The following is a 21,806-nucleotide window of genomic DNA, read 5'->3' as shown; positions in this document are numbered from 1 at the left end:
TAAACTAATCCCACTGTACTACTCTCTCCCAACAGCCCTGTGTCAGACCCCACGCTAATACCACTGTCCCACTCTCTCCCCACAGCCCTGTCAGTCCCCAAACTAATCCCACTGTCCCACTCCCCACCAACAGCCCTATGTCAGTCCCCACACGAATCCCACTGTCCCACTCTCTCCACACAGCCCTGTGTCAGTCCCCAAACTAATCCCACTGTCGCACTCTATCCCCACAGCCCTGTGTCAGTCCCCACACTAATCCCACTGTCCCATCCTCTCCCCACAGCCCCCTGTCAGGCCCCAAACTAAACCCCCTGTCCCACTCTCTCCCCACAGCCCCATGTCAGTCCCCACACTAATTCCACCATCCCACTATTTCCCCCATTCCTGTGTCAGTCGCTAAACTAATCCCACTGTCCTACTCTCTCCCCACAGCCCTGTGTCAGTCCCCAAAATAATCCACTGTCCCACTCTCTCCCCACAGCCCTGTGTCAGTCCCCAAACTAATCCCACTGTCTCACTCTCCCCACAGCCCTGTGTCAGTTCCCACACTAATCCCACTATCCCACTCTCTCCCCACAGCCCTGTGTCAGTCCCCAAACTAATCCCACTGTCTCACTCTCCCCACAGCCCTGTGTCAGTCCCCACACTAATCCCACTGCCCCACTCTCTCCCCACAGCCGTGGCAGTCCCCACACTAATCCCACTGTACCACTCTCTCCCAACAGCCCTGTGTTAGTCCCCACACTAATCCCACTGTCCCACTCCCTCCCCACACTAATCCCACTGTCCCACCCACTCCCCACTGCCCCACTCTCTCCACACAGCCCTGTGTCAGTCCCCAAACTAATCCCACTGTCGCACTCTATCCCCACAGCCCTGTGTCAGTCCCCACACTAATCCCACTGTCCCATCCTCTCCCCACAGCCCACTGTGAGGCCCCAAACTAAACCCCCTGTCCCACTCTCCCCACAGCCCTGTGTCAGTCTCCAAACGAATCCCACTTTCCCAATCTCTCCCCACAGCCCTGTGTCAGTCTCAGTCCCCAAACTAACCCCACCTTCCCACTCTCACCCTACAGCCCTGTGTCAGACCCCACACTAATCCCACTGTCCCACTCTCTCCCCACAGCCCTGTGTCAGTCCCTACACTAATCCCACTGTCCCACTCTCTCCCCACACTAATCCCACTGTCCCACCCACTGCCCACTGCCCCACTCTCTCCACACAGCCCTGTGTCAGTCCCCAAACTAATCCCACTGTCTCACTCTCCCCACAGCCCTGTGTCAGTCCCTGCACTAATCCCACTGTCCCACTCTCTCCCCACGGCCCTGTGTCAGTACCCACACTAATCCCACTGTCTGAAACTCTCCCCTCAGCCCTGTATCAGTCCCCACACTAATCTCACTGTCCCACTCTCTCCCCACAGCCCTTTGTCAGTCCCCACGCTAATCCCACCATCCCACTATTTCCCCCATTCCTGTGTCAGTCCCTAAACTAATCCCACTGTCCTACTCTCTCCCAACAGCCCTGTGTCAGACCCCACGCTAATACCACTGTCCCACTCTCTCCCCACAGCCCTGTCAGTCCCCAAACTAATCCCACTGTCCCACTCCCCACCAACAGCCCTATGTCAGTCCCCACACGAATCCCACTGTCCCACTCTCTCCACACAGCCCTGTGTCAGTCCCCAAACTAATCCCACTGTCGCACTCTATCCCCACAGCCCTGTGTCAGTCCCCACACTAATCCCACTGTCCCATCCTCTCCCCACAGCCCCCTGTCAGGCCCCAAACTAAACCCCCTGTCCCACTCTCTCCCCACAGCCCCATGTCAGTCCCCACACTAATTCCACCATCCCACTATTTCCCCCATTCCTGTGTCAGTCCCTAAACTAATCCCACTGTCCTACTCTCTCCCCACAGCCCTGTGTCAGTCCCCAAAATAATCCACTGTCCCACTCTCTCCCCACAGCCCTGTGTCAGTCCCCAAACTAATCCCACTGTCTCACTCTCCCCACAGCCCTGTGTCAGTTCCCACACTAATCCCACTATCCCACTCTCTCCCCACAGCCCTGTGTCAGTCCCCAAACTAATCCCACTGTCTCACTCTCCCCACAGCCCTGTGTCAGTCCCCACACTAATCCCACTGTACCACTCTCTCCCAACAGCCCTGTGTTAGTCCCCACACTAATCCCACTGTCCCACTCCCTCCCCACACTAATCCCACTGTCCCACCCATTCCCCACTGCCCCACTCTCTCCCCACAGCCGTGTCAGTCCCCACACTAATCCCACTGTCCCACTCTCTCCCGACAGCCCTGTGTCAGTCCCTAAACTAATCCCACTGTCCTATTCTCTCCCGACAGCCCTGTGTCAGTCCCCAAAATAATCCACTGTCCCACTCTCTCCCCACAGCCCTGTGTCAGTCCCCAAACTAATCCCACTGTCTCACTCTCCCCACAGCCCTGTGTCAGTCCCTACACTAATCCCACTGTCGCACTCTCTCCACACGGCCCTGTGTCAGTACCCACACTAATCCCACTGTCTGACTCTCTCCCCTCAGCCCTGTATCAGTCCCCACACAAATCCCACTGTTCCACTCTCTCCCCACAGCCCTTTGTCAGTCCCCACGCTAATCCCACTGTCCCAATCTCTCCCTACAGCCCTGTGTCAGTCCCCACGCTAATCCCACTGTCGCACTCTCTCCCCACAGCCCCGTGTCAGTCCCCACACTAATTCCACCATCCCACTCTTTCCCCCATTCCTGTGTCAGTCCCTAAACTAATCCCACTGTCCTACTCTCTCCCCACAGCCCTGTGTCAGTTCCCAAAATAATCCACTGTCCCACTCTCTCCCCACAGCCCTGTGTCAGTCCCCAAACTAATCCCACTGTCTCACTCTCCCCACAGCCCTGTGTCAGTTCCCACACTAATCCCACTGTCCCACTCTCTCCCCACGGCCCTGTGTCAATCCCCACACTAATCCCACTGTCTCACTCTCTCCCCTTAGCCCTGTGTCAATCCCCACACTAATCCCACTGTCTCACTCTCTCCCAACAGCCCTGTTTCAGTCCCCACGCTAATACCACTGTCCCACTCTCTCCCCACAGCCCTGTCAGTCCCCAAACTAATCCCACTGTCCCACTCCCCACCAACAGCCCTATGTCAGTCCCCACACGAATCCCACTGTCCCACTCTCTCCACACAGCCCTGTGTCAGTCCCCAAACTAATCCCACTGTCGCACTCTATCCCCACAGCCCTGTGTCAGTCCCCACACTAATCCCACTGTCCCATCCTCTCCCCACAGCCCCCTGTCAGGCCCCAAACTAAACCCCCTGTCCCACTCTCCCCACAGCCCTGTGTCAGTCTCCAAACTAATCCCACTTTCCCAATCTCTCCCCACAGCCCTGTGTCAGTCTCAGTCCCCAAACTAACCCCACCTTCCCACTCTCACCCTACAGCCCTGTGTCAGACCCCACACTAATCCCACTGTCCCACTCTCTCCCCACAGCCGTGTCAGACCCCACACTAATCCCTCTGTCCCACTCTCTCCCCACACTAATCCCACTGTCCCACCCACTCCCCACTACCCCACTCTCTCCCCACAGCCCTGTGTCAGTCCCCAAACTAATCCCACTGTCTCACTCTCCCCACAGCCCTCTGTCAGTCCCTGCACTAATCCCACTGTCCCACTCTCTCCCCACGGCCCTGTGTCAGTACCCACACTAATCCCACTGTCTGAAACTCTCCCCTCAGCCCTGTATCAGTCCCCACACTAATCTCACTGTCCCACTCTCTCCCCACAGCCCTTTGTCAGTCCCCACGCTAATCCCACCATCCCACTATTTCCCCCATTCCTGTGTCAGTCCCTAAACTAATCCCACTGTCCTACTCTCTCCCAACAGCCCTGTGTCAGTCCCCACGCTAATACCACTGTCCCACTCTCTCCCCACAGCCCTGTCAGTCCCCAAACTAATCCCACTGTCCCACTCCCCACCAACAGCCCTATGTCAGTCCTCACACGAATCCCACTGTCCCACTCTCTCCACACAGCCCTGTGTCAGTCCCCAAACTAATCCCACTGTCGCACTCTATCCCCACAGCCCTGTGTCAGTCCCCACACTAATCCCACTGTCCCATCCTCTCCCCACAGCCCCCTGTCAGGCCCCAAACTAAACCCCCTGTCCCACTCTCTCCCCACAGCCCCATGTCAGTCCCCACACTAATTCCACCATCCCACTATTTCCCCCATTCCTGTGTCAGTCCCTAAACTAATCCCACTGTCCTACTCTCTCCCCACAGCCCTGTGTCAGTCCCCAAAATAATCCACTGTCCCACTCTCTCCCCACAGCCCTGTGTCAGTCCCCAAACTAATCCCACTGTCTCACTCTCCCCACAGCCCTGTGTCAGTTCCCACACTAATCCCACTATCCCACTCTCTCCCCACAGCCCTGTGTCAGTCCCCAAACTAATCCCACTGTCTCACTCTCCCCCACAGCCCTGTGTCAGTCCCCACACTAATCCCAGTGCCCCACTCTCTCCCCACAGCCGTGTCAGTCCCCACACTAATCCCACTGTCCCACTCTCTCCCAACAGCCCTGTGTCAGTCCCCACACTAATCCCACTGTCCCACTCCCTCCCCACACTAATCCCACTGTCCCACCCACTCCCCACTGCCCCACTCTCTCCCCACAGCCGTGTCAGTCCCCACACTAATCCCACTGTCCTATTCTCTCCCCACAGCCCTGTGTCAGTCCCCAAAATAATCCACTGTCCCACTCTCTCCCCACAGCCCTGTGTCAGTCCCCAAACTAATCCCACTGTCTCACTCTCCCCACAGCCCTGTGTCAGTCCCTACACTAATCCCACTGTCGCACTCTCTCCACACGGCCCTGTGTCAGTACCCACACTAATCCCACTGTCTGACTCTCTCCCCTCAGCCCTGTATCAGTCCCCACACAAATCCCACTGTTCCACTCTCTCCCAACAGCCCTTTGTCAGTCCCCACGCTAATCCCACTGTCCCAATCTCTCCCTACAGCCCTGTGTCAGTCCCCACGCTAATCCCACTGTCGCACTCTCTCCCCACAGCCCCGTGTCAGTCCCCACACTAATTCCACCATCCCACTCTTTCCCCCATTCCTGTGTCAGTCCCTAAACTAATCCCACTGTCCTACTCTCTCCCCACAGCCCTGTGTCAGTTCCCAAAATAATCCACTGTCCCACTCTCTCCCCACAGCCCTGTGTCAGTCCCCAAACTAATCCCACTGTCTCACTCTCCCCACAGCCCTGTGTCAGTTCCCACACTAATCCCACTGTCCCACTCTCTCCCCACAGCCGTGTCAGTCCCCAAACAAATCCCACTGTCCCACTCTCTCCCCACAGCCCTGTGTCAGTCCCCAAACTAATCCCACCGTCCGACTCTCTCCCCACAGCCCTTTGTCAGTCCCCACACTAATCCCACTGTCCACTCTCTCCCACAGCCCTGTGTCAGTCCCCACACTAATCCCACTGTCCCACTCTCTCCCCACAGCCCTGTGTCAGTCCCCAAACTAATCCCACTGTCCCACTCGCCCCACAGCCGTGTCAATCCCACAGTAATCCCACTGTCCCACACTTTCCCCACAGCCCTGTGTCAGTCCCCACACTAATCCCACTGTCCCACTCTCTCCCCACAGTCCTGTGTCAGTCCCCACATTAATCCCACTGTCCCACTCCCCGCCAACAGCCCTCTGTCAATCCCCACATTAATCCCACTGTCCCACTCTCTCCACACAGCCCTGTGTCAGTCCCCAAAATAATCCAGTGTTCCAGTCTCTCCCCACAGCCCTGTGTCAGTCCCCACACTAATCCCACTGTCCCACCCACTCCCCACTGCCCCACTCTCTCCCCACAGCCGTGTCAGTCCCCACACTAATCCCACTGTCCTATTCTCTCCCCACAGCCCTGTGTCAGTCCCCAAAATAATCCACTGTCCCACTCTCTCCCCACAGCCCTGTGTCAGTCCCCAAACTAATCCCACTGTCTCACTCTCCCCACAGCCCTGTGTCAGTCCCTACACTAATCCCACTGTCGCACTCTCTCCACACGGCCCTGTGTCAGTACCCACACTAATCCCACTTTCTGACTCTCTCCCCTCAGCCCTGTATCAGTCCCCACACAAATCCCACTGTTCCACTCTCTCCCAACAGCCCTTTGTCAGTCCCCACGCTAATCCCACTGTCCCAATCTCTCCCTACAGCCCTGTGTCAGTCCCCACGCTAATCCCACTGTCGCACTCTCTCCCCACAGCCCCGTGTCAGTCCCCACACTAATTCCACCATCCCACTCTTTCCCCCATTCCTGTGTCAGTCCCTAAACTAATCCCACTGTCCTACTCTCTCCCCACAGCCCTGTGTCAGTACCCAAAATAATCCACTGTCCCACTCTCTCCCCACAGCCCTGTGTCAGTCCCCAAACTAATCCCACTGTCTCACTCTCCCCACAGCCCTGTGTCAGTTCGCACACTAATCCCACTGTCCCACTCTCTCCCCACAGCCGTGTCAGTCCCCAAACTAATCCCACTGTCCCACTCTCTCCCCACAGCCCTGTGTCAGTCCCGAAACTAATCCCACCGTCCGACTCTCTCCCCACAGCCCTTTGTCAGTCCCCACACTAATCCCACTGTCCACTCTCTCCCACAGCCCTATGTCAGTCCCCACACTAATCCCACTGTCCCACTCTCTCCCCACAGCCCTGTGTCAGTCCCCAAACTAATCCCACTGTCCCACTCGCCCCACAGCCGTGTCAATCCCACAGTAATCCCACTGTCCCACACTTTCCCCACAGCCCTGTGTCAGTCCCCACACTAATCCCACTGTCCCACTCTCTCCCCACAGTCCTGTGTCAGTCCCCACATTAATCCCACTGTCCCACTCCCCGCCAACAGCCCTCTGTCAATCCCCACATTAATCCCACTGTCCCACTCTCTCCACACAGCCCTGTGTCAGTCCCCAAAATAATCCACTGTTCCAGTCTCTCCCCACAGCCCTGTGTCAGTCCCCACACTAATCCCACTGTCCCACCCACTCCCCACTGCCCCACTCTCTCCCCACAGCCGTGTCAGTCCCCACACTAATCCCACTGTCCTATTCTCTCCCCACAGCCCTGTGTCAGTCCCCAAAATAATCCACTGTCCCACTCTCTCCCCACAGCCCTGTGTCAGTCCCCAAACTAATCCCACTGTCTCACTCTCCCCACAGCCCTGTGTCAGTCCCTACACTAATCCCACTGTCGCACTCTCTCCACACGGCCCTGTGTCAGTACCCACACTAATCCCACTGTCTGACTCTCTCCCCTCAGCCCTGTATCAGTCCCCACACAAATCCCACTGTTCCACTCTCTCCCAACAGCCCTTTGTCAGTCCCCACGCTAATCCCACTGTCCCAATATCTCCCTACAGCCCTGTGTCAGTCCCCACGCTAATCCCACTGTCGCACTCTCTCCCCACAGCCCCGTGTCAGTCCCCACACTAATTCCACCATCCCACTCTTTCCCCCATTCCTGTGTCAGTCCCTAAACTAATCCCACTGTCCTACTCTCTCCCCACAGCCCTGTGTCAGTACCCAAAATAATCCACTGTCCCACTCTCTCCCCACAGCCCTGTGTCAGTCCCCAAACTAATCCCACTGTCTCACTCTCCCCACAGCCCTGTGTCAGTTCGCACACTAATCCCACTGTCCCACTCTCTCCCCACAGCCGTGTCAGTCCCCAAACTAATCCCACTGTCCCACTCTCTCGCCACAGCCCTGTGTCAGTCCCCAAACTAATCCCACCGTCCGACTCTCTCCCCACAGCCCTTTGTCAGTCCCCACACTAATCCCACTGTCCACTCTCTCCCACAGCCCTATGTCAGTCCCCACACTAATCCCACTGTCCCACTCTCTCCCCACAGCCCTGTGTCAGTCCCCAAACTAATCCCACTGTCCCACTCGCCCCACAGCCGTGTCAATCCCACAGTAATCCCACTGTCCCACACTTTCCCCACAGCCCTGTGTCAGTCCCCACACTAATCCCACTGTCCCACTCTCTCCCCACAGTCCTGTGTCAGTCCCCACATTAATCCCACTGTCCCACTCCCCGCCAACAGCCCTCTGTCAATCCCCACATTAATCCCACTGTCCCACTCTCTCCACACAGCCCTGTGTCAGTCCCCAAAATAATCCACTGTTCCAGTCTCTCCCCACAGCCCTGTGTCAGTCCCCACACTAATCCCACTGTCCCACTCACTCCCCACTGCCCCACTCTCTCCCCACAGCCCTGTGTCAGTCCCTACACTAATCCCACTGTCCCACTCTCTCCCCACAGCCCTGTGTCAGTCCCCAAAACAATCCACTGTCCCACTCTCTCCCCACAGCCCTGTGTCAGTCCCCACACTAATTCCACTGTCCCAGTCTCTCCCCACAGTCCTGTGTCAGTCCCTAAACTAATCCCACTGTCCTACTCTCTCCCCACAGCCCTGTGTCAGTCGCCAAAATAATCCACTGTCCCACTCTCTCCCCACAGCTCTGTGTCAGTCCCCACACTAATCACACTGTCTACTCTCCCCACAGCCCTATGTCAGTCCCCACACTAATCCCACTGTCCCACTCTCTCCCCACAGCCCTGTGTCAGTCCCCACGCTAATCCCACTGTCCTACTCTCTCCCCACAGCCCTGTGTCAGTCCCCAAAATAATCCACTGTCCCACTCTCTCCCCACAGCCCTGTGTCAGTCCCCAAACTAATCCCACTGTCTCACTCTCCCCACAGCCCTGTGTCAGTCCCTGCACGAATCCCACTGTCCCACTCTCTCCCCACGGCCCTGTGTCAGTACCCACACTAATCCCACTGTCTGACTCTCTCCCCTCAGCCCTGTATCAGTCCCCACACCAATCCCACTGTCCCACTCTCTCCCCACAGCCCTTTGTCAGTCCCTACGCTAATCCCACTGTCCCAATCTCTCCCCACAGCCCTGTGTCAGTCCCCACGCTAATCCCACTGGCGCACTCTCTCCCCACAGCCCCGTGTCAGTCCCCACACTAATTCCACCATCCCACTCTTTCCCCCATTCCTGTGCCAGTCCCTAAACTAATCCCACTGTCCTACTCTCTCCCCACAGCCCTGTGTCAGTCCCCAAAATAATCCACTGTCCCACTCTCTCCCCACAGCCCTGTGTCAGTCCCCAAACTAATCGCACTGTCTCACTCTCCCCACAGCCCTGTGTCAGTTCCCACACTAATCCCACTGTCCCACTCTCTCCCCACAGCCCTGTGTCAGTCCCCAAACTAATCCCACTGTCTCACTCTCCCCACAGCCCTGTGTCAGTCCCCACACTAATCCCACTGTCCCACTCTCTCCCCACAGACGTGTCAGTCCCCAAAACTAATCCCACTGTCCCACTTTCTCCCCACAGCCCTGTGTCAGTCCCCAAACTAATCCCACTGTCCGACTCTCTCCCCACAGCCCTTTGTCAGTCCCCAAACTAATTCCACTGTCCCACTCTTTCCTCACAGCCCTGTGTCAGTCTCCAAACTAATCCCACTGTCCCACTCGCCCCACAGCCCTGTGTCAATCCCACAGTAATCCCACTGTCCCACACTTTCCCCACAGCCCTGTGTCAGTCCCCACACTAATCCCACTGTCCCACTCTCTCCCCACAGTCCCGTGTCAGTCCCCACAATTAATCTGACTGTTCCACTCTCTCCACACAGCCCTGTGTCAGTCCCCCAAACTAATCCCACTGTCCCACTCTCTCCCCACAGCCCTGTCAGTCCACAAACTAATCCCACTGTCCCCACTCCCGCCAACAGCCCCTATGTCAATCCCCACACTAATCCCACTGTCCCACTCTCTCCCCACAGCCCTGTGTCAGTCCCCACACTAATCCCACTGTCCCACCCACTCCCCACTGCACAACTCTCTCCCCACAGCCCTGTGTCAGTCCCCTACACTAATCCCACTGTCCCACTCTCTTCCCCACAGCCCTGTGGTCAGTCCCCAAAACAATCCACTGTCCCACTCTCTCCCCACAGCCCCGTGTCAGTCCCCACACTAATTCCACTGTCCCAGTCTCTCCCCACAGTCCTGTGTCAGTCCCTAAACTAATCCCACTGTCCTACTCTCTCCCCACAGCCCTGTGTCAGTCGCCAAAATAATCCACTGTCCCACTCTCTCCTCCCACAGCCCTGTGTCAGTCCCCAAACTAATCAAACTGTCTACTCTCCCCACAGCCCTATGTCAGTCCCCACACTAATCCCACTGTCCCACTCTCTCCCCAAAGCCCTGTGTCAGTCCCCCACACTAATCCCACTGTCCCCACTCTCTCCCCACAGCCCTGTGTCAGTCCCCAAAAGAATCCACTGTCCCACTCTCTCCCCACAGCCCCGTGTCAGTCCCCACACTAATTCCACTGTCCCAGTCTCTCCCCCACAGTCCTGTGTCAGTCCCCTAAACTAATCCCACTGTCCTACTCTCTCCCGACAGCCCTGTGTCAGTCCCCAAAATAATCCACTGTCCCACTCTCTCCCCACAGCCTTGTGTCAGTCCCCAAACTAATCCCACTGTCTCACTCTCCCCACAGCCCTGTGTCAGTTCCCACACTAATCCCACTGTCCCACTCTCTCCCCACAGCCCTGTGTCAGTCCCCAAACTAATCCTACTGTCCGACTCTCTCCCCACAGCCCTGTGTCAGTCCCCAGACTAATCCCACTGTCCCACTCTCTCCCCACAGCCGTGTCAGTCCCCAAACTAATCCACTGTCCCACTCTCTCCCACAGCCCTGTGTCAGTCCCCAAACTAATCCCACTGTCCGACTCTCTCCCCACAGCCCTTTGTCAGTCCCCAAACTAATTCCACTGTCCCACTCTTTCCTCACAGCCCCTGTGTCAGTCTCCAAACTAATCCCACTGTCCCACTCGCCCCACAGCCCTGTGTCAATCCCACAGTAATCCCACTGTCCCACACTTTCCCCACAGCCGTGTGTCAGTCCCCACACTAATCCCACTGTCCCACTCTCTCCCCACAGTCCTGTGTCAGTCCTCACATTAATCCGACTGTTCCACTCTATCCACACAGCCCTGTGTCAGTCCCCCAAACTAATCCCACTGTCCCACTCTCTCCCCACAGCCCTGTCAGTCCCCCAAACTAATCCCACTGTCCCACTCCCCGCCAACAGCCCTATGTCAATCCCCACACTAATCCCACTGTCCTACTCTCTCCACACAGCCCTGTGTCAGTCCCCAAAACAATCCACTGTTCCACTCTCTCCCCACAGCCCTGTGTCAGTCCCCACACTAATCCCACTGTCCCCACCCACTCCCCACTGCCCCACTCTCTCCCACAGCCCTGTGTCAGTCCCTACACTAATCCCACTGTCCCACTCTCTCCCCACAGCCCTGTGTCAGACCCGAAAACAATCCACTGTCCCACTCTCTCCCACAGCCCCGTGTCAGTCCCTCCCCGTGTCAGTCCCCACACTAATTCCACTGTCCCAGTCTCTCCCCACAGTCCTGTGTCAGTCCCTAAACTAATCCCACTGTCCTACTCTCTCCCCACAGCCCTGTGTCAGTCGCCAAAATAATCCACTGTCCCACTCTCTCCCCACAGTCCTGTGTCAGTCCCCAAACTAATCCCACTGTCTACTCTCCCCACAGCCCTATGTCAGTCCCCACACTAATCCCACTGTCCCACTCTCTCCCCAAAGCCCTGTGTCAGTCCCCAAAAGAATCCACTGTCCCACTCTCTCCCCACAGCCCCGTGTCAGTCCCCACACTAATTCCACTGTCCCACTCTCTCCCCACAGCCCTGTGTCAGTCCCCAAACTAATCCCACTGTCCGACTCTCTCCCCACAGCCCTTTGTCAGTCCCCAAACTAATTCCACTGTCCCACTCTTTCCTCACAGCCCTGTGTCAGTCTCCAAACTAATCCCACTGACCCACTCGCCCCACAGCCCTGTGTCAATCCCACAGTAATCCCACTGTCCCACACTTTCCCCACAGCCCTGTGTCAGTCCCCACACTAATCCCACTGTCCCACTCTCTCCCCACAGTCCCGTGTCAGTCCCCACATTAATCTGACTGTTCCACTCTCTCCACACAGCCCTGTGTCAGTCCCCAAACTAATCCCACTGTCCCACTCTCTCCCACAGCCCTGTCAGTCCACAAACTAATCCCACTGTCCCACTCCCCGCCAACAGCCCTATGTCAATCCCCACACTAATCCCACTGTCCCACTCTCTCCCCACAGCCCTGTGTCAGTCCCCACACTAATCCCACTGTCCCACCCACTCCCCGCTGCACAACTCTCTCCCCACAGCCCTGTGTCAGTCCCTACACTAATCCCACTGTCCCACTCTCTCCCCACAGCCCTGTGTCAGTCCCCAAAACAATCCACTGTCCCACTCTCTCCCCACAGCCCTGTGTCAGTCCCTAAACTAATCCCACTGTCTACTCTCCCCACAGCCCTATGTCAGTCCCCACACTAATCCCACTGTCCCACTCTCTCCCCAAAGCCCTGTGTCAGTCCCCACACTAATCCCACTGTCCCACTCTCTCCCCACAGCCCTGTGTCAGTCCCCAAAAGAATCCACTGTCCCACTCTCTCCCCACAGCCCCGTGTCAGTCCCCACACTAATTCCACTGTCCCAGTCTCTCCCCACAGTCCTGTGTCAGTCCCTAAACTAATCCCACTGTCCTACTCTCTCCCCACAGCCCTGTGTCAGTCGCCAAAATAATCCACTGTCCCACTCTCTCCCCTCAGCCCTGTATCAATCCCCACACTAATCCCACTGTCCCACTCTCTCCCCACAGCCCTTTGTCAGTCCCCACGCTAATCCCACTGTCCCAATCTCTCCCCACAGCCCTGTGTCAGTCCCCACGCTAATCCCACTGTCGCACTCTCTCCCCACAGCCCCGTGTCCGTCCCCACACTAATTCCACCATCCCACTCTTTCCCCCATTCCTGTGTCAGTCCCTAAACTAATCCCACTGTCCTACTCTCTCCCCACAGCCCTGTATCAGTCCCCAAAATAATCCACTGTCCCACTCTCTCCCCACAGCCCTGTGTCAGTCCCCAAACTAATCCCACTGTCTCACTCTCCCCACAGCCCTGTGTCAGTTCCCACACTAATCCCACTGTCCCACTCTCTCCCCACAGCCCTGTGTCAGTCCCCAAACTAATCCTACTGTCTCACTCTCCCCACAGCCCTGTGTCAGTCCCCAAACTAATCCCACTGTCCTACTCTCTCCCCACAGCCCTGTGTCAGTCCCCAAACTAATCCCACTGTCCGACTCTCTCCCCACAGCCCTGTGGCAGTCCCCAGACTAATCCCACTGTCCCACTCTCTCCCCACAGCCGTGTCAGTCCCCAAACTAATCCCACTGTCCCACTCTCTCCCCACAGCCCTGTGTCAGTCCCCAAACTAATCCCACTGTCCGACTCTCTCCCCACAGCCCTTTGTCAGTCCCCAAACTAATTCCACTGTCCCACTCTTTCCTCACAGCCCTGTGTCAGTCTCCAAACTAATCCCACTGTCCCACTCGCCCCACAGCCCTGTGTCAATCCCACAGTAATCCCACTGTCCCACACTTTCCCCACAGCCCTGTGTCAGTCCCCACACTAATCCCACTGTCCCACTCTCTCCCCACAGTCCTGTGTCAGTCCTCACATTAATCCGACTGTTCCACTCTCTCCACACAGCCCTGTGTCAGTCCCCAAACTAATCCCACTGTCCCACTCTCTCCCCACAGCCCTGTCAGTCCCCAAACTAATCCCACTGTCCCACTCCCCGCCAACAGCCCTATGTCAATCCCCACACTAATCCCACTGTCCCACTCTCTCCCCACAGCCCTGTGTCAGTCCCTACACTAATCCCACTGTCCCACTCTCTCCCCACAGCCCTGTGTCAGTCCCCAAAACAATCCACTGTCCCACTCTCTCCCCACAGCCCCGTGTCAGTCCCCACACTAATTCCACTGTCCCAGTCTCTCCCCACAGTCCTGTGTCAGGCCCTAAACTAATCCCACTGTCCTACTCTCTCCCCACAGCCCTGTGTCAGTCGCCAAAATAATCCACTGTCCCACTCTCTCCCCACAGTCCTGTGTCAGTCCCCAAACTAATCCCACTGTCTACTCTCCCCACAGCCCTATGTCAGTCCCCACACTAATCCCACTGTCCCACTCTCTCCCCAAAGCCCTGTGTCAGTCCCCACGCTAATCCCACTGTCCCACTCTCTCCCCACAGCCCTGTGTCAGTCCCCAAAAGAATCCACTGTCCCACTCTCTCCCCACAGCCCCGTGTCAGTCCCCACACTAATTCCACTGTCCCAGTCTCTCCCCACAGTCCTGTGTCAGTCCCTAAACTAATCCCACTGTCCTACTCTCTCCCCACAGCCCTGTGTCAGTCGCCAAAATAATCCACCGTCCCACTCTCTCCCCACAGCCCTGTGTCAGTCCCCAAACTAATCCCACTGTCTCACTCTCCCCACAGCCCTGTGTCAGTCCCTGCACTAATCCCACTGTCCCACTCTCTCCCCACGGCCCTGTGTCAGTACCCACACTAATCCCACTGTCTGACTCTCTCCCCTCAGCCCTGTATCAGTCCCCACACTAATCCCACTGTCCCACTCTCTCCCCACAGCCCCGTGTCCGTCCCCACACTAATTCCACCATCCCACTCTTTCCCCCATTCCTGTGTCAGTCCCTAAACTAATCCCACTGTCCTACTCTCTCCCCACAGCCCTGTGTCAGTCCCCAAAGTAATCCACTGTCCCACTCTCTCCCCACAGCCCTGTGTCAGTCCCCAAACTAATCCCACTGTCTCACTCTCCCCACAGCCCTGTGTCAGTTCCCACACTAATCCCACTGTCCCACTCTCTCCCCACAGCCCTGTGTCAGTCCCCAAACTAATCCTACTGTCTCACTCTCCCCACAGCCCTGTGTCAGTCCCCACACTAATCCCACTGTCCCACTCTCTCCCCACAGCCGTGTCTGTCCCCAAACTAATCCCACTGTCCCACTCTCTCCCCACAGCCCTGTGTCAGTCCCCAAACTAATCCCACTGTCCGACTCTCTCCCCACAGCCCTTTGTCAGTCCCCAAACTAATTCCACTGTCCCACTCTTTACTCACAGCCCTGTGTCAGTCCCCACGCTAATCGCACTGTCCCACTCTCTCCCACAGCCCTGTGTCAGTCCCCACACTAATCCCACTGTCCCACTCTCTCCCCACAGTCCTGTGTCAGTCCCCACATTAATCCGACTGTTCCACTCTCTCCACACAGCCCTGTGTCAGTCCCCAAACTCATCCCACTGTCCCACTCTCTCCCCACAGCCCTGTCAGTCCCCAAACTAATCCCACTGTCCCACTCCCCGCCAACAGCCCTATGTCAATCCCCACACTAATCCCACTGTCCCACTCTCTCCACACAGCCCTGTGTCAGTCCCCAAAATAATCCACTGTTCCACTCTCTCCCCACAGCCCTGTGTCAGTCCCCACACTAATCCCACTGTCCCACCCACTCCCCACTGCCCCACTCTCTCACCACAGCCGTGTCAGTCCCCACACTAATTCCACTGTCCCAGTCTCTCCCCACAGTCCTGTGTCAGTCCCTAAACTAATCCCACTGTCCTACTCTCTCCCCACATACCTGTGTCAGTCGTCAAAATAATCCACTGTCCCACTCTCTCCCCACAGCCCTGTGGCAGTCCCCAAACTAATCCCACTGTCTACTCTCCACACAGCCCTATGTCAGTCCCCACACTAATCTCACTGTCCCACTCTCTCCCCACAGCCCTGTGTCAGTCCCCACGCTAATCCCACTGTCCCACTCTCTCCACACAGCCCTGTGTCAGTCCCCACACTAATCCCACTGTCCCACTCTCTCCCCACAGCCCTGTGTCAGTCCCCAAACTAATTCCACTGTCGCACTCTCTCCTCACAGCCCTGTGTCAGTCCCAAAACTAATCCCACTGTCCCACTCTCTCCCCACAGCCCTGTGTCAGTCCCCAAACTAATTCCACTGTCCCAATCTCTCCTCACAGCCCTGTGTCAGTCCCCAAACTAATCCCACTGTCCCACTCTCTCTCCACAGCCCTGTGTCAGTCCCCACACTAATCCCACTGTCCCACTCTCTCCCCACAGCCCTGTGTCAGTCCCGACACTAATCCTACTGTCCCACTCTCTCCCCACAGCCCTGTGTCAATCCCCACACTAATCCCACTGTCCCATCCTCTCCCCACAGCCCTGTGTCAGTCCCCACACTAATCCCACTGTCCCACTCTCTCCCCATAGCCCTGTGTCAGTCCCACACTAATCCCACTGTCCCACTCGCCCCACAACCCTGTGTCAGTCCCCACACTAATCCGACTGTCCCACTCTCTCCCCACAGCCCTGTGTCAGTCCCCACACTAATCCCACTGTCCCACTCTCTCCCCACAGCCCTGTGCCAGTCCCCACACTAATCCCACTGTCCCATCCTCTCCCCAGAGCCCTGCGTCAGTTCCCACACTAATCCCACTGTCCTACTCTCTCCCCACAGCCCTGTGTCAGTCCCCACACTAATCCCACTGTCCCATTCTGTCCCCACAGCCCTGTGTCAGTCCCCACACTAATCCCACTGTCCCACTCTCTCCCCACAGTCCTGTGTCAGTCCCCACACTAATCCCACTGTCCCATCCTCTCCCCACAGCCCTGTGTCAGTCCTCAAACTGATCCCACTGTCCCACTCTCTGCCACAGCCCTGTGTCTGTCCCCAAACTAATCCCACTGTCCCACTCTCTCCCCTCAGCCCTGTGTCAGTCCCATACTAATCCCACTGTCCCACTCTCCACACAGCCCTGTGTCAGTCCCCAAACTAATCCCACTGTCCAACTCTCTGCCCACAGCCCTGTGTCAGTCCCCAAAATAATCCACTGTCCCACTCTCTCCCCACAGCCCCGTGTCAGTCCCCACACTAATTCCACCGTCCCAGTCTCTCCCCACAGTCCTGTGTCAGTCCCCAAACTAACCCCACTGTCCCACTCTCTCCCCACAGCCCTGTGTCAGTTCCCACACTAATCCCACTGCCCCACTCTCTTCCCACAGCCCTGTGTCAGTCCCCGAAATAATCCACTGTCCCACTCTCTCCCCACAGCCTCGTGTCAGTCCCCACACTAATTCCACTGTCCCAGTCTCTCCCCACAGTCCTGTGTCAGTCCCTAAACTAATCCCACTGTTCTACTCTCTCCCCACAGCCCTGTGTCAGTCCCCAAAATAATCCACTGTCCCACTCTCTCCCCACGGCCGTGTGTCAATCCCCACACTAATCCCACTGTCTCACACTCTCCCCACAGCCCTGTGTCAGTCCCCACACTAATCCCACTGTCCCACTCTCTCCCCACAGCCCTGTGTCAGTCCCCAAACTAATCCCACTGTCCCACTCTCTCCCCACAGCCCTGTGTCAGTCCCCAAACTAATCCCACTGTCCCACTCTCTCCCCACAGCCCCGTGTGAGTCCCCAAACTAATCCCACTGTCTCGCTGTCTCCCTACAGCCCTGTGTCAGTCCCCACGCTAATCCCACTGTCCCACTCTCTCCCCACAGCCCTGTGTCAGTCCCCACGCTAATCCCACTGTCCCATCCACTCCCCACTGTCCCGTTCTCTACCCACACGAGCATCACTGCCCCGCTCTGTCCGACCGTCACGGGATCTCTCTGTGAACCCTCACTTTGTCCCACTTGCCGGCCACATCCTGGGGGTTTATGTTGGTGTACGGGTTGATTCCAGACAGCTTGATTCCGTAGGTCTGGGCGATTTTGTTGATCTCATTCTGGATCCCCATGATGGCCATCCGCTCCTTGTCGGCTTCGGGCAGCGTGGCCTTGAACTGCTCGTGGGCCGTGATCAGACTCTGGGGAGGGAGAGGGCGGAGGCCAAGTCAGCAGGGAGGCCCTTCGGCCCATCGTGGCGGTGGCAGTGCGGTTCGGGTTATGCATAGACATACGGGGACTGGTATGGTCACAGTACAGCTGTGAGCAACACAGTCACGCAGTGTCCAGCTGTGACCAACACAGTCACCCAGTGTCCAGCTGTGAGCATCACAGTCACCCAGTGTCCAGCTGTGAGCAACACAGTCACCCAGTGTCCAGCTGTGACCAAAACAGTCACCCAGCGTCCAGCTGTGAGCAACACAGTCACCCAGTGTCCAGCTGTGACCAAAACAGTCACCCAGCGTCCAGCTGTGAGCAACACAGTCACCCAGTGTCCAGCTGTGAGCAACAGTCATAGTGTCCAGCTGTGACCGAAACAGTCACCCAGTGTCCAGCTGTGACCATCAGTCACTGTGTCCAGCTGTGACCAACATAGTCACCTAGTGTCCAGCTGTGACCGAAACAGTCATCCAGTGTCCAGCTGTGACCAACATAGTCACCCAGTGTCCAGCTGTGACCATCACAGTCACCGTGTCCAGCTATGAGCAACACAGTCACCCACTGTCCAGCTGTGACCAAAACAGTCACCTAGTGTCCAGCTGTGACCATCACAGTCACCCAGTGTCCAGCTGTGAGCAACGCAGTCACCCAGTGTCCAGCTGTGAGCAACACAGTCACCTAGTTTCCAGCTGTGACCATCACAGTCACCCAGTGTCCAGCTGTGACCAACAGTCACCTAGTGTCCAGCTATGACCATCACAGTCAGTGTCCAGCTGTGACCGAAACAGTCACCCAGTGTCCAGCTGTGACCAACACAGTCACCTAGTGTCCCACTGTGAGCAACAGTGTCCAGCTGTGAGCAACACAGTCACCCAGTGTCCAGCTGTGACCAACACAGTCACCTAGTGTCCCACTGTGAGCAACAGTGTCCAGCTGTAAGCAACACAGTCACCCAGTGTCCAGCTGTAACCAACATAGTCACCCAGTGTCCAGCTGTGACCGAAACAGTCAACCAGTGTCCAGCTGTGACCGAAACAGTCACCCAGTGTCCAGCTGTGACCGACACAGTCACCCAGTGTCCAGCTGTGACCATCACAGTCACCCAGTGTCCAGCTGTGACCAACAGTCACCCAGTGTCCAGCTGTGACCGAAACAGTCACACCGTGTCCAGCTGTGAGCAACACAGTCACCCAGTGTCCAGCTGTGAGCAACAGTCACCCAGTGTCCAGCTGTGACCAACACAGTCACCCAGTGTCCAGCTGTGAGCAACACAGTCACCCAGTGTCTAGCTGTGAGCAAGTCACCTAGTGTCCAGTTGTGAGCAACACAGTCACCCAGTGTCCAGCTGTGACCGAAACAGTCACCCAGTGTCCAGCTGTGACCGAAACAGTCAGAAAACTGCTGAGGTGTTTTCACCACAATCAGAAAGGTGTTCACATGCAGCCACAGTTCGAACCCACTACATGATCTATTTGTTACTGTCCAGATGTGGTTGCCAATTTCAAGGAAATGTCAATGAAAAATATCTGGCTGTGGTCATATCTGTGTGAGGATCACGTCCGGCTGTGCGTCACAGTGTGGGATCACGCCTGGCTGTGTGTCACAGTGTGGGATCACGTCCGGCTGTGCGTCACAGTGTGGGGATCACGTCCGGCTGTGTCACAGTGTGGGGATCACGTCCGGCTGTGTCACAGTGTGGGATCACGTCCGGCTGTGCGTCACAGTGTGGGGATCACGTCCGGCTGTGCGTCACAGTGTGGGGATCACGTCCGGCTGTGCGTCACAGTGTGGGATCACGTCCGGCTGTGCGTCACAGTGTGGGATCACGTCCGGCTGTGTGTCACAGTGTGGGATCACGTTCGGCTGTGTGTCACAGTGTGGGGATCACGTCCGGCTGTGCGTCACAGTGTGGGATCACGTCCGGCTGTGCGTCACAGTGTGGGGTGACGTCCGGCTGTGCGTCACAGTGTGGGATCACGTCCGGCTGTGCGTCACAGTGTGGGGTGACGTCCGGCTGTGCGTCACAGTGTGGGGATCACGTCCGGCTGTGCGTCACAGTGTGGGGATCACGTCCGGCTGTGCGTCACAGTGTGGGGATCACGTCCGGCTGTGCGTCACAGTGTGGGGATCACGTCCGGCTGTGCGTCACAGTGTGGGATCACGTCCGGCTGTGCGTCACAGTGTGGGGATCACGTCCGGCTGTGCGTCACAGTGTGGGATCACGTCCGGCTGTGCGTCACAGTGTGGGATCACGTCCGGCTGTGCGTCACAGTGTGGGATCACGTCCGGCTGTGCGTCACAGTGTGGGGATCACGTCCGGCTGTGCGTCACAGTGTGGGATCACGTCCGGCTGTGCGTCACAGTGTGGGATCACGTCCGGCTGTGCGTCACAGTGTGGGGATCACGTCCGGCTGTGCGTCACAGTGTGGGATCACGTCCGGCTGTGCGTCACAGTGTGGGGATCACGTCCGGCTGTGCGTCACAGTGTGGGATCACGTCCGGCTGTGCGTCACAGTGTGGGGATCACGTCCGGCTGTGCGTCACAGTGTGGGATCACGTCCGGCTGTGCGTCACAGTGTGGGATCACGTCCGGCTGTGCGTCACAGTGTGGGGATCACGTCCGGCTGTGTGTCACAGTGTGGGATCACGTCCGGCTGTGCGTCACAGTGTGGGGATCACGTCCGGCTGTGTCACAGTGTGGGATCACGTCCGGCTGTGCGTCACAGTGTGGGGATCACGTCTGGCTGTGTGTCAGTGTGGGATCACGTCCGGCTGTGCGTCACAGTGTGGGGATCACGTCCGGCTGTGCGTCACAGTGTGGGGATCACGTCCGGCTGTGCGTCACAGTGTGGGATCACGTCCGGCTGTGCGTCACAGTGTGGGATCACGTCCGGCTGTGCGTCACAGTGTGGGATCACGTCCGGCTGTGCGTCACAGTGTGGGGATCACGTCCGGCTGTGCGTCACAGTGTGGGGATCACGTCCGGCTGTGCGTCACAGTGTGGGATCACGTCCGGCTGTGCGTCACAGTGTGGGGATCACGTCCGGCTGTGTCACAGTGTGGGATCACGTCCGGCTGTGCGTCACAGTGTGGGGATCACGTCCGGCTGTGCGTCACAGTGTGGGGATCACGTCCGGCTGTGCGTCACAGTGTGGGGATCACGTCCGGCTGTGCGTCACAGTGTGGGGATCACGTCCGGCTGTGTCACAGTGTGGGATCACGTCCGGCTGTGCGTCACAGTGTGGGATCACGTCCGGCTGTGCGTCACAGTGTGGGGATCACGTCCGGCTGTGCGTTAGAGTGTGGGATCACGTCCGGCTGTGCGTCACAGTGTGGGGATCACGTCCGGCTGTGCGTCACAGTGTGGGATCACGTCCGGCTGTGCGTCACAGTGTGGGATCACGTCCGGCTGTGCGTCACAGTGTGGGGATCACGTCCGGCTGTGCGTCACAGTGTGGGGATCACGTCCGGCTGTGCGTCACAGTGTGGGATCACGTCCGGCTGTGCGTCACAGTGTGGGGATCACGTCCGGCTGTGCGTCACAGTGTGGGATCACGTCCGGCTGTGCGTCACAGTGTGGGATCACGTCCGGCTGTGTGCGTGAGTGTGGTGGGATCCTTGCACAGCCAGAGGGCTCTGCCTCCCCGGTGCTTTGCATCGCCCCGCTGCCAGGTTACCTGGATCTCCTCGATACTGTGCACGATGAACATGTCCTGCAGATCCTCCATTGCTCCGTCCATCCAGTTGTTAAACGGGGCCGCCCGCTTGGCAAACTCCAGGTACAGCTGGTCGATGGTCTCCAGCAGTTTCTCGTTCCGCTGGGGGAGGAAGGAGGGAGTGGGAGTGGGGAGGAGGAGAGCGAAGGGTCAAGAGTCGGGAGCCATGGTG

The 21,806-nt window shown here is 57.5% G+C and overlaps 1 protein-coding gene across 1 annotated transcript; it reads right to left on the bottom strand.

Moving 5' to 3' along the window:
* Positions 1-17,689: 17,689 nt before the first annotated feature.
* LOC140192738 (alpha-actinin-1-like) lies at positions 17,690-21,737 on the bottom strand. Its single transcript, XM_072250245.1, has 2 exons — positions 21,596-21,737; positions 17,690-17,899 (listed from the first exon to the last, which is right to left on the bottom strand). The coding sequence occupies exons 1-2, from the start codon at positions 21,656-21,658 to the stop codon at positions 17,690-17,692; spliced, it is 273 nt and encodes a 90-aa protein (XP_072106346.1). The 5' UTR covers positions 21,659-21,737.
* Between the last annotated feature and the right edge of the window lie 69 nt (positions 21,738-21,806).

The sequence above is a fragment of the Mobula birostris genome, unplaced genomic scaffold, assembly GCF_030028105.1.
Source record: "Mobula birostris isolate sMobBir1 unplaced genomic scaffold, sMobBir1.hap1 scaffold_2390, whole genome shotgun sequence".
NCBI lineage: Eukaryota > Metazoa > Chordata > Chondrichthyes > Myliobatiformes > Myliobatidae > Mobula > Mobula birostris.
This window is presented reverse-complemented; position numbering and strand designations above follow the sequence as displayed.

Excerpts from the sequence above, each read along its gene's own strand:
- LOC140192738 (XM_072250245.1), bottom strand. The coding sequence starts at position 21,658 with ATGGACGGAGCAATGGAGGATCTGCAGGACATGTTCATCGTGCACAGT. Across the intron at positions 17,900-21,595 it reads ACAGTATCGAGGAGATCCAG|AGTCTGATCACGGCCCACGA; the intron begins GTAACCTGGCAG and ends CTCCCTCCCCAG.